This window comes from Mus pahari, chromosome 1 (assembly GCF_900095145.1).
Source record: "Mus pahari chromosome 1, PAHARI_EIJ_v1.1, whole genome shotgun sequence".
NCBI classification, from domain to species: domain Eukaryota; kingdom Metazoa; phylum Chordata; class Mammalia; order Rodentia; family Muridae; genus Mus; species Mus pahari.
This window is the reverse complement of record NC_034590.1, coordinates 122,130,546-122,145,348: the sequence shown is the minus strand read 5'-3', so window position 1 is coordinate 122,145,348 and position 14,803 is coordinate 122,130,546. Positions and strand designations below refer to the sequence as shown.

General features: G+C 53.4%; 1 protein-coding gene across 4 annotated transcripts in view; it reads left to right on the top strand.

Moving 5' to 3' along the window:
• Positions 1 to 14,803, top strand: part of Dagla (diacylglycerol lipase alpha) — a 58,946-nt gene that overhangs the window by 35,134 nt on the left and 9,009 nt on the right. For all 4 annotated transcript variants that reach the window (XM_021195038.2, XM_029542605.1, XM_029542614.1 and 1 more), the window contains 11 exons: positions 438 to 539; positions 917 to 1,055; positions 4,709 to 4,796; positions 6,598 to 6,732; positions 7,244 to 7,321; positions 9,027 to 9,151; positions 12,343 to 12,496; positions 12,960 to 13,043; positions 13,140 to 13,217; positions 13,593 to 13,673; positions 14,384 to 14,526. In XM_021195038.2, coding sequence (XP_021050697.1) covers positions 438 to 539; positions 917 to 1,055; positions 4,709 to 4,796; positions 6,598 to 6,732; positions 7,244 to 7,321; positions 9,027 to 9,151; positions 12,343 to 12,496; positions 12,960 to 13,043; positions 13,140 to 13,217; positions 13,593 to 13,673; positions 14,384 to 14,526 — 1,207 coding nt within the window. The remainder of the gene's footprint in view (positions 1 to 437; positions 540 to 916; positions 1,056 to 4,708; positions 4,797 to 6,597; positions 6,733 to 7,243; positions 7,322 to 9,026; positions 9,152 to 12,342; positions 12,497 to 12,959; positions 13,044 to 13,139; positions 13,218 to 13,592; positions 13,674 to 14,383; positions 14,527 to 14,803) is intronic.

Here is a 14,803-nt window from a genome sequence, read left to right as displayed (position 1 = left end):
CTGGAACTCACTTTGTAGACCAGGCTGACCTCGAATTCAGAAATCCGCCTGCCTCTGCCTCCCAAGTGCTGGGATTAAAGGTGTGCGCCACCATGCCCGGCTCAAAACTGAGTTTTGAAAACAACAGTTTTCATAAGTTCCAGTCTTCAGTGTCCTGTGACAAAGTTATTGGCAGTCTCAGATAGGGATGCGGAAGCCGAGGCTCAGGGAGATTAGGTAACTTGCCTGAGCTCATGTGTGAAACTGAGATCCTGAAGAAGCTGGGAAGTACTTGTCCCTGTTCACCTGTGCAGTCACAGTCCTGGGAGGCAGTGGGGATGTGAGAGCACAATGCAAGAGACCAGGCAACAGAAGCCAGGGTGAGGTTCCTGGGCCCTCCCTTCCCTGGTGGCAGACAGTGCCTGTAGCCTTTAGTCAGAACCTGCCTCTCCTTGCAGCCATCTTGGTGATCGAGTTCATCTACGCTATCGTGGGCATCGTCTGGCTCACACAGTACTACACCTCCTGCAATGACCTCACTGCTAAGAATGTCACCCTCGGTATGCACCCCATCTGCCCCATCAGTGAAGCCAGCCCTGGGGTGGAGGTAATAGGACCCAACTTGCAGAGAAAGGGGCTCAGGCGCCACTCTAGGGAGACATCCGAGCACGGGTGCACCCTTCACCCAGTGTTCTGCCCTCCCACTTGGGTCCTCACCAGGGGAGCAGTAGCAGACACAGAACTGTCCAGGCAGCACTAGGGCCGTTTGTCACCTTCTCAAAAGTCTGCTCTGTGCCATGTGTGGGCCTCCTGAGCCTTGCTCTTGAGCCTAAGAAGCAGCTGGGCACATAGCAGCCACAGGGTCCTTTGTTTATTGCTCATGACCCGGGAAGGGGAACCAAACACCAGTTCTTCCTTCTCATTGCCGCCGCCACAGGAATGGTAGTCTGCAACTGGGTGGTCATCCTTAGCGTCTGCATCACTGTCCTCTGCGTCTTTGACCCCACGGGCCGCACCTTCGTCAAGCTGAGAGCCACCAAGAGGAGGCAGCGCAATCTGCGGACTTACAACCTGCGGTGAGTGGGCTGGGCGGGCGGGCGGGCGGGCGGGCGGCGTCCTAGTAAGCTTTGAAGACTGGTGGGCAGAGGAGGGTCCTGTTCCCTCCCACATCGCAGTCTCACTGCCTCTTCTGTTCTTGAGAAGGTAAGAATAGGCTGGGTGTGGTGGCATATGCCTTCCATCCCAGCACTCACTGCAGGCAGACCAGTTCAGGGCCATCCCAGTCTACATAGCAACTTTGAGGCCAGCCAGAGCTACACAGTGAGATTCTGTTTTGTTTTGTTTAATTTTAGATATCCAAGAATGTACATGGGTGTGTATAAAACACAATAGTGTAAACATACATAGTAACAATTCAGGAGGGGCTGGTGTGATGGCTCAGTGGGTAAGAGCACCCGAATGTACTTCCGAAGGTCCGGAGTTCAAATCCCAGCAACCACATGGTGGCTCACAACCATCCATAACAAGATCTGACGCTCTCTTCTGGAGTGTCTGAAGACAGCTACAGTGTACTTACATATAATACATAAATAAATCTTTAAAAAAAAAAACAATTCAGGAAAGGAGCAAGGGGAAAGAAAAGAACGCTCAAGGAGAGGTGCATGGCAGAGCTTGGAGAGAGGAGAAGAGAAAATGACGTAACCATATTATGTTTTCAAAACTAAAAGAAATAATTAAAAACAAAAGCATGCCTGTGACAGCATTGCCTGTCAAGTGATAAAATTCATTCACTCAATTTGCCAGTGTTAAAAGTGAGAGTTGTATCTTTTTCTTTTTTAGTTTTTATTCATGTGGGCACAAGGAAAACATAAAAATTAAAAAGTAAAACCTGAAAAAAAAAAGTAAGAATAGCAGTTGCTGGCTCAGGATGTTGTTGTGAGGTTTAAGTGAGATAATATATACCAAGTGGTTAACACTGTGGGCAACGGCTGAGTTAATGGAGAGCCACTCAGCGGCAGCAGCCGGACACGCACTCAGTTACTGGAACGGCAGAAGACACAATTGTTCAGAGTGAGTCACAAGCCAGGTCCTCCCTGTACTGGGGGGTGGAGAAACCAAGGTCCAAAGTTGAAGTGGTTGCCTGGTTACGTGGTAAAGCCAGGGACCAGCTCTCAGCCTCACTTTGAGACCCTTACTTAACAACTGTTAGGTGAGACTTCCTCTAGGTCTCAGAGGCTGTAAGACGTCAATCAAGGAAGACTTCCTGGAGGAGATTTCACTTGGTGTTTAAAAGAGAGAAGCGGGTATCCAACATGGCCATAGTGACTTTTATTGAAAGCAGGGGCTCCCTGGATGAGTCACCATAGCCTCCACAATCGGGCTTCTCCAGGAAGGCAGGCCCCATGCTATCCCAGAGCAGCTGTGAGACCCCCTTCTACAGATCTGAATCACTGCCCCAAGCCACAGTGGCGGGGTGTGGAATGGCATCCATGTCCAGCCCAGGGGAGTAGGCTGCCAAGACCCCTGCCCAGCAGGCCTGACCCTACCCCAACTCATGCCTCAAACCTTCCATGTCAGCCCACCAACTTGTCACCGCCTCCAGCACCACACCCATGCCTGGTCTGGCCACCTCCCAGCCTGAAATGTCAGGCCTTGGAGCCAGGGCTCCACAGCCCGTTCTTCCCTTGGTGCAGCTGGCCACCGCCCCTGTCCCACTTTGCCTGCTGAGCCTGGGCCGCACCCGACCTGTTTCTGGGCTCCTGGGCCCTGGAGAAAACTTCCTTCCCTTCCTGACTCCGGGTGATTGCCTTTGGGGCTCCAGGCAGTAGGAGCCATTACAGCAGGGGCTGGTGCTCACCATCTTTTTAATTAGGGGGCTCCCTGTGGTTTCCAAGCCCTGTCTGAGGCCATAGCTTGCAGGCCCTTGACCTGTAGTGGTTTCTCCAGGTCTCCCGCAAGGCTGGAGAGCACATTCCGGCTGCGAGGCTTTGTCAGGCCGACTACCTGCCTGACTGGCCTTCACTGGCTCTAAAATGAACATTTTTTTCCTAACAGGGACATTTTTTCAAGCTATCAACTCCCAAGGGCAGGGACATGCACACCCCTGCTGCCACATGGTTGTTATTTTGGTTTCTGAAAGCCGCGAGTGTGTCTAAGTTTTGGTCCTTTCTCTTTCCAGTGAAATCTGGTAGGGACTGGGGAAGAGTGTTTTTCCCTGCTCTTTCCCAGGAGGCTGGACCTTGGGTTTCTGTTGGAAGGAATGTCTGTCCCCTTTTACACAGTGAGCCTCCCAACAGACAGGGCTGTCGGGGTCCATGAACTTCTTGTCCAGACTTGGTATGTGGCTGGTAGCCTGAAGGGTGGTTGCACTTGACCAACCTGTCAGCTTCTCACACATCCCTATGCTCTTATCTGCCCCCTGGCGTTCATGAGCAGTTTGCAGTGGCGTGAGCATTTCCATCTGGCCAGAGGCTGAGGAGGAAATGTCTCATTCTGCATTTGAAGGCCCTGTTGGATCAGAAAGCAAAATGTATGTGATGCCCTGAGAACTGAGCTTCACTCCCTCTTCATCAAGCCCCTGGGCGGTGGACGGTGGACGGTGGTCTAGGATGCAAGGCTGTTCCATTTTCTAGGGACTGCAGGTCCCCGGGACAGCTGGCCTCTTACATCATCCCTAGCCCCTCCCGGTGCCTCCTTTTTGGTCGGCTGCCTATGTAACCAGGGTTAAAGGAATGGAGAGCAGTTCTTGGCTGCACATAAGAGCCAAGAGGCACACTGAGAGCCAGTCTGTCATTCCTGATGACTGTTAAGTGACTTGAATGCATCTGAGTGCTACCTTGCCCTTTGCCCCTGACTTGGTGACAGGCTTTTAAGGGGACAGAACATTTCAAAAACCCAGTCACAGCCTCTTCTGGCTTTGTTTTGAGATTCAGTGTTTAGTGTCAGGGCTATTGTCTCTTTTTTCTTTCCTTCCTTCCTTCCTCCTCCTCTTCCTCTTCCTCCTCCTCCTTCTTCTTTCTTCTTCTTCTTCTTCTTCTTCTTCTTCTTCTTCTTCTTCTTCTTCTTCTTCTTCTTCTTCTTCTTCTTCTCTCTCTCTCTTTCTCTCTCTCTCTCTCTCCCCCTCTCTTTCTTTTTCCTTTTTTCTTTTTTTCTTTCTTTCCTTTTTTTTATTTAAGCCCTGACTATCCTGGAATTTGCTCTGTAGACCAGACTAACCTCGAATTCACAAAGATCCATCTGCCTGCCTCTCCCTCCCAAGTGCTGGGCTGAAAGGAATAAACCAAGACCTGTGATATCAGAGTTATTATCTTTGTGCTCAAAATGCACCAGCTTCCTAGGTGCCCGGGATGTGGATGCCGTCTTGGGAAAGTAGCTTCTTGTTCTCTCTGCTCACTGACTCCTGAGCCCCCTAACTCCCCACCTGACCTGAGGAGGGAGAGCAGAAGGGACAGGCGGAAACCATGCAGGCAGTATACCTGCCCTACCCAGACAGCAGCTGGAGAGTGTGAGGGCCTCTAGAGCTCACCAGGTTGGCTAGCAACACCCTGGCTGGCTGACAGCTAGGTCACTGGCCACCCAGCTGTAGGTAGCTTGCTGCCTAGCCTCCCCAGGCCCACTGGAGCACTCCCTGGTGTATCCTGGGAACAGGCTGTCCTATTTCTCTAACATCTGGCCGGCTCCTCTAATCCAGCCCCATGACCTGACACATGTCAACTGTTTACCTCCACAGGCACCGGCTAGAGGAGGGTCAGGCCACCAGCTGGTCCCGCCGTCTAAAAGTGTTCCTCTGTTGCACCCGGACAAAGGATTCCCAGTCAGTAAGTACCCACAGTTGCTTGCCTCAGGTCTTCTCTGCCATGCAAGTGCCTTTCACTCCTCTGGTAATGCTAGGTGGGTGGGGCTGGTAGGAGGTGGGGCATTGTGAGCAGAGTAACTGCCTGCTTGTGGGGCAGTCTGCCTTTTCACTGAAGTTCTGCCCTTCCCTGCAAAGCAGACAGTCACCTGTTTCACTGTGGAAACAGAAGGCCTTGATGACTGATTTGGTACCCTTGGAGCATGGTTTAAATTTAAAAGAAAAGTACCATGTGGTCAGCAGTGGATGGATCTGGAAGGTCTGGGGTGCTGTGGAGCGCTTAGCCTGGGGCTGGATCGCACACACCTCTGAGGTCGGAGATGTGGAGAGACCAATAGTGTTGAGGAGCCAGCTCTGCAGAAGGTGGCTCTGAGCAGGAAGGGAGATTGAACCTCTCAGAGTGGGGTAGGCAGGTGAGCAGTCATCCAGCTCTACTCCCTGTTTTGCAGATCAGTCAGCTGAGACCCAGAAAGATGGACTGATTTGCTCAGTATCCCACAGCTAGGTAGAGAAGTCAGAAGACCACTCCTTCCTGAGGAAGACAGTGAAGCCCTCACCTCAGACACCCTGGGGAAGCCTGGACTGGCCCTTCCCTCACAGCACCCCCCAGGGACCTTAGAGTGAGTGCCTAAGGAAGAAAGGCTCAGCGTTCCCTGGCAGCCGGGGAGTACCTCATCGGGCTGTCTGGGAATGCCTGAGAGATCCTGGTCCAGGCCTGGCTGCAAGTGTGCCTTACAGAGGGCAGGGAATGGAGCTCTAGAGGTGGAAACCAGGCTTGCCTGGGCCTATGATAGGCACACTCTTCACCCCACAAAACACAGGGTCAGGACTGCTGTGAGGAGCCAGTGAGAAGAGCACGGTCCTGTTAGACACAGACAGCCAGGGGCAGATCCCAGAGGAGGGAGTTTTCTCCAGCTTGTATTTTGTCACCAAAGAACTATACTTGAATGCCAATCTTTGAAAATTTTACATAACTGCCTGTATGTTCAAACCTGGTGCCCTGAGCTGAGCAGCTGAAGCTGAGCGCTGTTTGGTTCCGTGTGGCCCCTTAGAGGTTTGAGCTGGTAGCCACGGGCATTTTTCTCTTGACTTGCCAGGCACTCAAGGATGAGACCAGTGAGACAGATTCAGTTGCCATGAGTTTGTTCTCACTCTGCCCTCTCCTGAGAGGTTCAAGGCAACCAAAGGCAGGGGAATCCCAGGACCACAGCCAGCAGGGCTTGTCTGCCTCTGTTCTTCCCTTTTTACCCAAGGGCCGGGGGCCAACTCTAAACCAGAGAGGCCACTGACTATGAAATTGTACTTCTCAAGCACATTGCAGGGGCCCTGAGCTGGGGCTGCTGAGAAGCAGGGGATCCTTGAGATTTGGGAGACGTAGCAGGACTTCCAGGGTCACAGCTGGTAGGACAGAGGTAGCCGGATGCCTTGTGTGGCTTCGCTTCTAGAGAAGGGCTGCCTGGACCTTGGTCCTGGGTGTCTAGAGAGAGAAGAGGTATCCACCTAGGTTGGCACCTGCGAGCAAAGGGACCTCAGTGGAGAGAAGAGGCCTGGGAGGTGGAGAAGGGTCAGCAGCAAAGATGGTTAAAGAACAAAACACGAAACAGAGTCTCTAGGTTCCTGCTTATGGAGGTGCCGCACACCCGAGGGCAAAGTTGCCCAGAATTGTGGCAGTTTCTGGTCAACTTGCCCTTGGTGTTCACTCATGGTCTCTCCTTTCTCCTGCTGCCCCGCCACTGCCTCCTGCCATCCTGGGCCTTGCTTGACAGGATGCCTACTCAGAAATTGCCTACCTCTTTGCTGAATTTTTCCGTGACCTCGACATCGTGCCCTCCGACATCATTGCTGGCCTGGTGCTGCTTAGGCAGCGGCAGCGAGCCAAACGCAATGCGGTGCTGGACGAGGTAAGCACCCACCAGCTCCCCTGTGGGCTCCTGCTGCACAGCTTGTGGCATCCTCTCCCCGTGGGCCCCAGGGCTGCTGCTACTGCTCTTCACCATCCACTGTCCTAGCTGAAATCTTCTAGCAGAGTTGTCTGCACCACATGTGGCTGCTTCTGAGGTCAGCCTCTGAGGATGTCCCGTTCACTGGGGCTTGATGTCTCGTTCACTTGGGCCTCTGTCTGAAAGTTCCCCTGGTCCCTGTCCTCACCAACATGCTAATTCTGGTCTCGGGACATCTTACACAAAATCCCTTTCCCTCTTGGGTGGCTCAGGACCATCCCTTGGGGTTTGAAGGTCTGGGTAGAATGGAGAAAACTAGAAATACAGGGAAATGTGATTTTGGAAAAATGCTGGGTATTGGAAGAGCTGCAAGCCATGTGGTTCCTTCAGACCTCTGAGGCAGGCTGAAACTGAACTCCCTTCTCACCTTTACATCTGGACCACTGTCCATCTTACCACGCCTGTTTTCCAGGCAAACAATGACATCTTGGCTTTCCTGTCTGGGATGCCAGTGACCAGAAACACCAAGTACCTCGACCTCAAGAACTCGGTGAGTGGAGCTTCTTCCTGTCTCCAGTGCCTCTCTGTGCCTCCCCACACCTACATGGCGTGAGGCAACCCCATCACTCTTGCTCAGCTGTCCAGGGAGTCTCAGATCAGGCCCTCAATACCCTCACATCATGCTGTATCTATCACTAAGGAGGACCCTGAATCCCTTAGCCAAGCTCCAGGACACTTGACCCCTGCTACTGGAGATTGCACAGTGCTTTCCTGGGACGAGCTGTGACATTATTGCTGCTGCTGCCCTCTCATAGTAGGTAGTGGGGTGTGGCATGGCCATTTAAACACCTTGTTAGCAATAGAAACTTCCCTCAAGCACCTTTAATAGAAAGCCCATGTGTACTGGCAGCATGGGCCCCATGGTGTGAAGGAAGGCACAGCCCAGGCCGGTGTGACCGAGGGGGGACCACAGCTGGTAGCCTGACCCAGGAGAGGCAAAGAAATTTAGATGCATCCTTGCTCAATCCCTCTCTCTGCTACCTGGAGCAAGCCTGTCACCCTCGAAGCCCTCAGGACAGATATAAAATGCCCTAAGCACACCTCGCACTCAGAACTGCAGTAGGAGGAACTGACCCATCCTAAATCCAGGCAAGCAGGGTGCTGGAAGATTGGTACCGAATCAGACAGGGCTGGAAAAGTTTTGACCCTTGGGAATCTGTGTCTTTAGAAAAGCCCCAGGCATCTGTCTTCCCAAAGCAGACAGCACTTCATTTTTCCCAGCCACATACATATCCAGTCCATGCCCCTAGCCAGCTGCCCACCACTCACTCAGGCCTTGCCTGGCTGGCTCTTACCACCCCCTGGGGGGAGGTGCAGAGCCTGCACCTGCCACCTGGCAGAGGCTACCATCGCCCCGCCTCCCTGTCCTGTCACCCAGGGTAATTGCCTCTGCAGCTACTGGCTCCTTCCTGAGTTCCTGAAGAGCAGGCAGAGGGTGCTGATTGAGGCCTACCTGTTTCACTTCACAAGATGACTAATCACCCTCCTTAACTTTTACAAGGTGACTAATTCCCTCTAAGTGCCGCAGTCCTGGTGCCCAGGGGCTGGGTGCTGACTGACAGGCTTGGCTGGGACACTGCCATCCCAGCCCCTGGACAGCTTGTAGCACTAATACCAACCATCAAGGGCAGCTGTTGGGCAGCAGACTCCTGGGTTTCAAACTGGCACCTCTCTCCAACACGATCCCAACCTCAGGGAGACAGCCTACCCCAGCCTCAGGAACCTGGGGCTCTATGAGTCAACCCTGAGAGGATTAGTGAGCCAGAGACATTTGCCGACCCTTCCCATGCCCAGTGTGGCTCATCTAGTTGCCCATAGACACTCCCAGCCTCAGGCACTAAGGTTTCACAGGGTTAAGTTCCCAGGGCCTGATTGCTGAGGTGGGGGTGGGGTGGGGGGAGACTGCCACTCACACCCCATGTTCCCTTCCTTCTTGGGTAAACAAACCAGGGCTCCAAGTGGTTCTCTGTCCCCAGATCATAAATTCCGAGACAGTAATGATAGGATGGATCTCATGAGTATGCTGGCCTGGGTATAGGGAAATAATTGGGCAAATGTAATTAGTGTCTGAAGGGACTGCTCCTCCTTGGGCCCCACTGGAGCAAGTAGGCGGGCTCCCACCTCAGGGACTGGTGGTGACTGAGGTATCAGTCAGGAAGGGCAGAAGTCACCACCCTCTGCATCCTGTCTTCCAGCACGAGATGCTACGCTACAAAGAAGTCTGCTACTACATGCTCTTTGCCCTAGCTGCCTATGGCTGGCCCATGTACCTGATGAGGAAGCCCACCTGTGGTCTCTGCCAGCTGGCTCGGTCCTGCTCGTGAGTACACAGCCAGTCCCCAGCCACAGTAGCATAGAGCCTAGGCTGGAGGGAGGGTGCAGTGATGAACTGGTACCCTTCCTCTGGAGCTTTGAAACTGCTGTCCTGCCCCTACCTCCTCTTTTCCATGTGGTCACTGGGCCACTGGCTTCCTCCTGCTTCCTCCCTGGACTGGAATTATGGACTTTCAGTTGCTGCCTTGGGCAAGTCAGTGCCCTTCTGTGAGCCTCACTTTCTAAATCTGTGAAATGGGATGTGGTTAGGTCTGTTTTAGAGTGTCTGCACTGCTAGTTTTCTTCTTGTCTTTGGGCCATCCTCTGCCCACTATAGATATTCCCTCCTGCCCACATCTCCCTCCTGGCTGCTCAGCTTTGTGCTGCCTCTTTAGAAGAATAGATTTTCTTGGGAAGTAGGCACACCCCATGGAGGCCTCTAGAAATTCACCAAGAAGGCACTTTAGTACAATGTTCTGAGTACAGAAAAAAAGGCAAGGCGGGCAGTGGTGGCGCACGCCTTTAATCCCAGCACTTGGGAGGCAGAGGCAGGTGGATTTCTGAGTTCCAGGCCAACCTGGACTACAAAGTGAGTTCCAAGACAGCCAGGACTATACAGAGAAAGCCTGTCTCAAAAAAACAAAAAAGGCCTGGACCCAGATCTGACCTGCAGCTGACTCCACCCTCAGCCCTGCCCTCATGGAAAAGAGGTGGGGCTCTGTGCTTTAAAGTGGGCCAGAGAAGGGCTTTGGAAGGACCCTGCCCTTCTATGGTGTCTCCATCCTCAGTCCATGACAGGCAGAAGCAGGACAGTTCCCTGGGCTCCTGTTCCAGAAAAGTGACCTAGTGGGCCAGTGCCTCTGTTCTCCCTGCCTCCTCCCAGAGGCAACAGCATCCATGCCTGCTCCACAGTGCCTCCACATGGAGAAAGCTGGTGACTCTTGGGACCTTGTTCTCACTCTCCTCAGCTGATCAGGGAGGACCAGGTCACTGTGTACTCCTCCATCTCTGTCATGTGTACATGCTTGTCACTTCCCCTGCAATCCTGGGTCACTGAGTCTGGATGGAGAGACCCTCAAGATGAGCTCTGGGCCAGGAGCCCCTAGGCCTGTGCTTAGGTGGGCCCTCTCCACTTCTCCTGTTTCCCCGGTCCTAGCAGGTGCTATCAGCCCATAGGACAGTTCCAAATCAGAGCCACTGGCTATGGGGCTCTGAGTGCTTTGGGGACAGTGGGAATATCAACTCCTGCATGAGCCAGTACTGAAATGGCAGAGGACAGAGTCCTCAGCTTTGGTGGGGCACAGTCAGGTCCGGGACTCTCGGAAGAATGAACAAATGAACCTGGGGTGGGGTGGAGACAAAACCACAAAGTGTGGGGCTAATTGGAGACAGTGATCGCTGGGTACCGTACTTAGCATCTGCTGTTTGCTGCTTGTCACTTCCATGGACTCTCAGATCCTGAACTTTTGTTGTCTGCCTCAGTGGGTGACACATCACACTTTGTAAGGACCTATTTTGTGTGAAGAGTGGAGCGGACAAGGGGATTGGCATAGGGGACAGGCTGGAGTCTAGCTTTGGGAAGCAGCAGTCAGGCTTATCTGGACCATGGTTACAGAATCAGAACGTTATGTAGCAGGAAAGATTTGGACCCAAGTCCTGCTGCTCCCCTACTTCATTTGAGCCTTCTGCTCAGCTGAGGGAAGAGGGGAACTTCCTGAAGACTTGAAGGTAGGACCTTGAGTCAAACTGGCCACCATGTGACCTGATGGTGGCTTCTCCAGGCACGGCTCTAGGATGAGTGTCCTGTGTGTTCTATCCTATGTATGGGGCATTCCCTGATCCAAAGCACAGGCAAGCTCAAGTCTTGGTTTGCTCTGGGGCTTCTCAATGAGGCCTCTCCCTGTTGGGAAGTCACAGTCCCACAGGCGCTGCTCTGAGAAGACAAACACCTCACACTGAATGTCAATTCAAGACAGCCTGCAGCCATACTTACCCCAGCTCCGGGTATTCAATCTGTTGGGTGCTGGCTCCCTCTGGTGGCCTGAGAAGCAGATGCTTAATTTTTTCCAACCGGTCCCTGCCTCCATCCCCAATGGAATGAGCAGTTCAGCCCTGGCTCATCTACCCTGGGGAGTGTCCTGTATGCCTGACAGGCTTGGTGATCGGAGAAACATCTGTGACTAGCACAGAGCAGACCCTGCCCTGTGTAACACCTGCCACAGCAGTACATGGATGAGGGACTCTGGGGCAGGTCAGCGGAGCACATGGATGCTATAGAGGGACATAGCTGAGTGCTAGACCAGGGGTCAGGTCAGGGCTGGCCCTGTCAGAGAGGTACCTAGAGTGGAGCTTGCTGTAGGGTCACATTTGGATGGAGACTAAAGGGTATTGGGGGGGGGGGATAATGTGCATAGAATCTGGTGAGGGAGCTATTTAGACAGAGGAAGGAAAGGTAAGATTGGTGTAGATGAGGGGTGTGTGGAGGTCAGTCAGATGGGACATAGCCTGGAAAGGACTCAGACCTTTATGATGAGAAGGAGCGTCTCTGTGGGACCCTAAGAGGAAACGTGACAGTAGCTCAATGTGCTGTCACAGGGTCCCTCCATGTGCTACTGAGTTGGTAGTGTGGGGGCAAGGGTAGACAAGGGAGAGGAGGTTGGGCTGCACTCAGAGAGGATGGGAAAAGATAGCAGGCAGGTTTGGTTTTAAATGTGACTGGGAGGAGCTGGTATGATAGTCAGGAAAACATCAATACAGCTAAGGGGAGATGCCACGCAGGAGTCCAGTAAGGTGCCTTGGGAGGTCTACAGTGGGTCTACTGCTGTCCTAAGCGACCTTATGGAAAACACATGAAGTAGGCTGCTAGAGGGGCGGGAGGTCCAGGCTAGACCCAGGACCTTGAAGATGAAGGGCAAGCTGGAGAGGAGGCTCAGCCTGGGAAGAGAGAAGAGTGGTGGGGTCTGCAGCCAAGAGGGGAGGATTCATGGTCCAGGTAGCGTCATGTGTTAGGAGACTGTGTGATGAACTGGTTCATGGTTTGCCCACTCAGTGGTCACCAGGGCTTCACAAGGGTGATAAAAGGAGACAGACAGGGTGGGGCTGAAGCCTCACCTGGAGACACTTCCAGAGAAGATGGAAAGGAAAAAAGTCACCCCACTGGTGCTGGCCTGCCCTGAGATTTCTGCCACCCCATTCTAGGTGCTGTCTCTGCCCTGCACGACCTCGATTTGCCCCTGGGGTCACCATTGAGGAAGACAACTGTTGTGGCTGCAATGCAATCGCCATCCGCCGTCACTTCCTGGATGAGAACATGACTGCTGTAGACATTGTCTACACCTCCTGTCATGATGCGGTGAGGGTCCAGGCTGGGGCCTGAGGTCCTCTGGAGGCCACTGGAGACCAGGCCACCAAAGACACTCCTCAGGCCAGTGGAGCTAGCTATGGTTTCCAAATCATCTCCAGTGTATAATCAGAGATGGCCTCCTCCATTTTGGTGCCTGAGATTCATACTGCCTCAGACTAAGCAGAGAAATAGATGCTAATCTCATTCAGCATTAGGGCCACCAGGTGGTCTGGGACCTTAAGGGTCTGGAAGAAACAGGAGGCACTGGGGAGAGGCAGTGAGCCATTTGGACTGAGCACAGGTCTGCCTGAGGCAGAGTGGAATGGAAGGGCTAGGTACCCAAGAATACTCAGTGACCTTCAGGAACCCTGGCTTTGACAGGTGTTAGGGACCCTGTGGCCCATGGGGAGTTTTATCACCATAGTCTGGCCTCATTCTGGGGTCACTTAGGCTCATGAACTGGTACTCCTAGGTCTATGAAACTCCCTTCTACGTAGCTGTGGACCATGACAAGAAGAAAGTGGTGATCAGTATCCGGGGAACACTGTCCCCCAAGGTAAGCTGCCCATGTGTCTACTTCACAGGCCCCAGTACCTGTGGCCCTTGCCTCTTCTCCTCAAGCACCTCTTACCTGCCTTTTTCTTTCCCCAAGGATGCACTGACTGACCTGACAGGTGATGCTGAGCGCCTCCCTGTGGAGGGACACAGAGGCACCTGGTTGGGCCACAAGGTATCAAGCTCAACACCCTGAGGTTCCCTCACCTTGTCCCCATCCCTGACAGCACACTGGTGCCTGTGGTTAGCAGGGCATCTTCCCTTGTCAGAAGTGTGTGGTTTATTCTGCTTGCCCACTGAGGCCTAGAGAGCTCAGGGGCTGGCTGTCCCTAGAAGCGTCTGGGTAGGCAGCTGGGGAGATGTCACTCCTGTTTGTATCAGGCAGACATCCCTCTGAACCTCTGTTTTCTCATTTGGAAAATGGAATTGAAAATGGAGCCAAAGAAGTACCCAGCAGCCCTCACGGCCTGTTTGTTGAGGGACGGAAGGGGCACTGGCTGTTCTGGTCCCTCAGGCTTCCCAACAGCGCTGCTCTGTTCCTCCTCCCAAGGGCATGGTACTCTCAGCTGAGTACATCAAGAAGAAGCTGGAGCAGGAGATGGTCCTGTCCCAGGCCTTTGGGCGAGACCTGGTGAGTTGTCCATGACATCCCAAATTGGAGAGGAGGGGCATCCCCTTCCCCAAACACTAGCTGCTGTCCCTCCCTCCCATATTCCCAGCTCCTTCTAGCTGGCTCCACCCTGCCCCATCCTACCTCCCAGGCCCTGTTTCTCAATGTATCCTTTCTCCAGACTCTGCACCCCAGTTACCAAATGTGTACTCTGCTAGCCTTGTGGTCAGGACCACATGTTGTAAGAAATTTTACGGACTAGTGACAAGAACAGCTACAAGTAGGAAGAAGGCTGCCCCTGAGCTGGGTGGCAGCCTGAGTCAGCCCAGCTACTACTCCCAGTAACTCCTGAGGGTGCTGTCAGCCCCCCATTCCCAGGTCTCACACTGTAGGCTGGTGTTAGGATGGAGGAATGAGGACAGGTAACCAAGTTATTATAGCTATCAGAGTGGTCAAAGGGTGAGGGCAATGCCTAGGACAGAGGGAGCTGTTTCTGGAAAATCAGGGGGGGCTTCCTCAAGGAGGGAATTTCTGAGCAAGGCTTTAGCGGATAAGTAGGAGTTTGTGAAAACAGTCTCGCCAAGCCTTTGCTCTGGGAGGACCTAGCTTGACCCTCCCTCAGCCCTAGCATCCATGATGGACAGCATGATCCCAGGACTCTGAGAAGACCTCTCGTCCTCCCAGTGTCGGCTGGCTGAGGCAGGGCTCTCAGGCATCTCTTGGTTCCCCAGGGCCGTGGAACCAAACACTATGGCCTAATTGTGGTAGGCCACTCCTTGGGAGCAGGCACAGCCGCCATCCTCTCCTTCCTCCTGCGCCCCCAGTACCCGACCCTCAAGTGCTTCGCCTACTCCCCACCAGGAGGCCTGCTAAGGTAAGCAGCATGGGGCCTCAGAGCTGGCTGGAGCAACCAGGACCCTTGAGAGCCAAGGGCTGACTTGGGCTGGCCAGGACTGGGAGCTGGTGGTTGGACTGGGCAGCCCAGCTTCTAATACAGGATGCCTGGGAATGGCATAGGACAGCACTGTAATAGTAGGATGGGTTTTGTTTTGTTTTGTTTTTCTTTGGTTTTTCGAGACAGGGTTTCTCTGTGTAGCCCTGACTGTCCTGGAACTCACTTTGTAGACCAGGCTGGCTTCGAACTCAGAAAT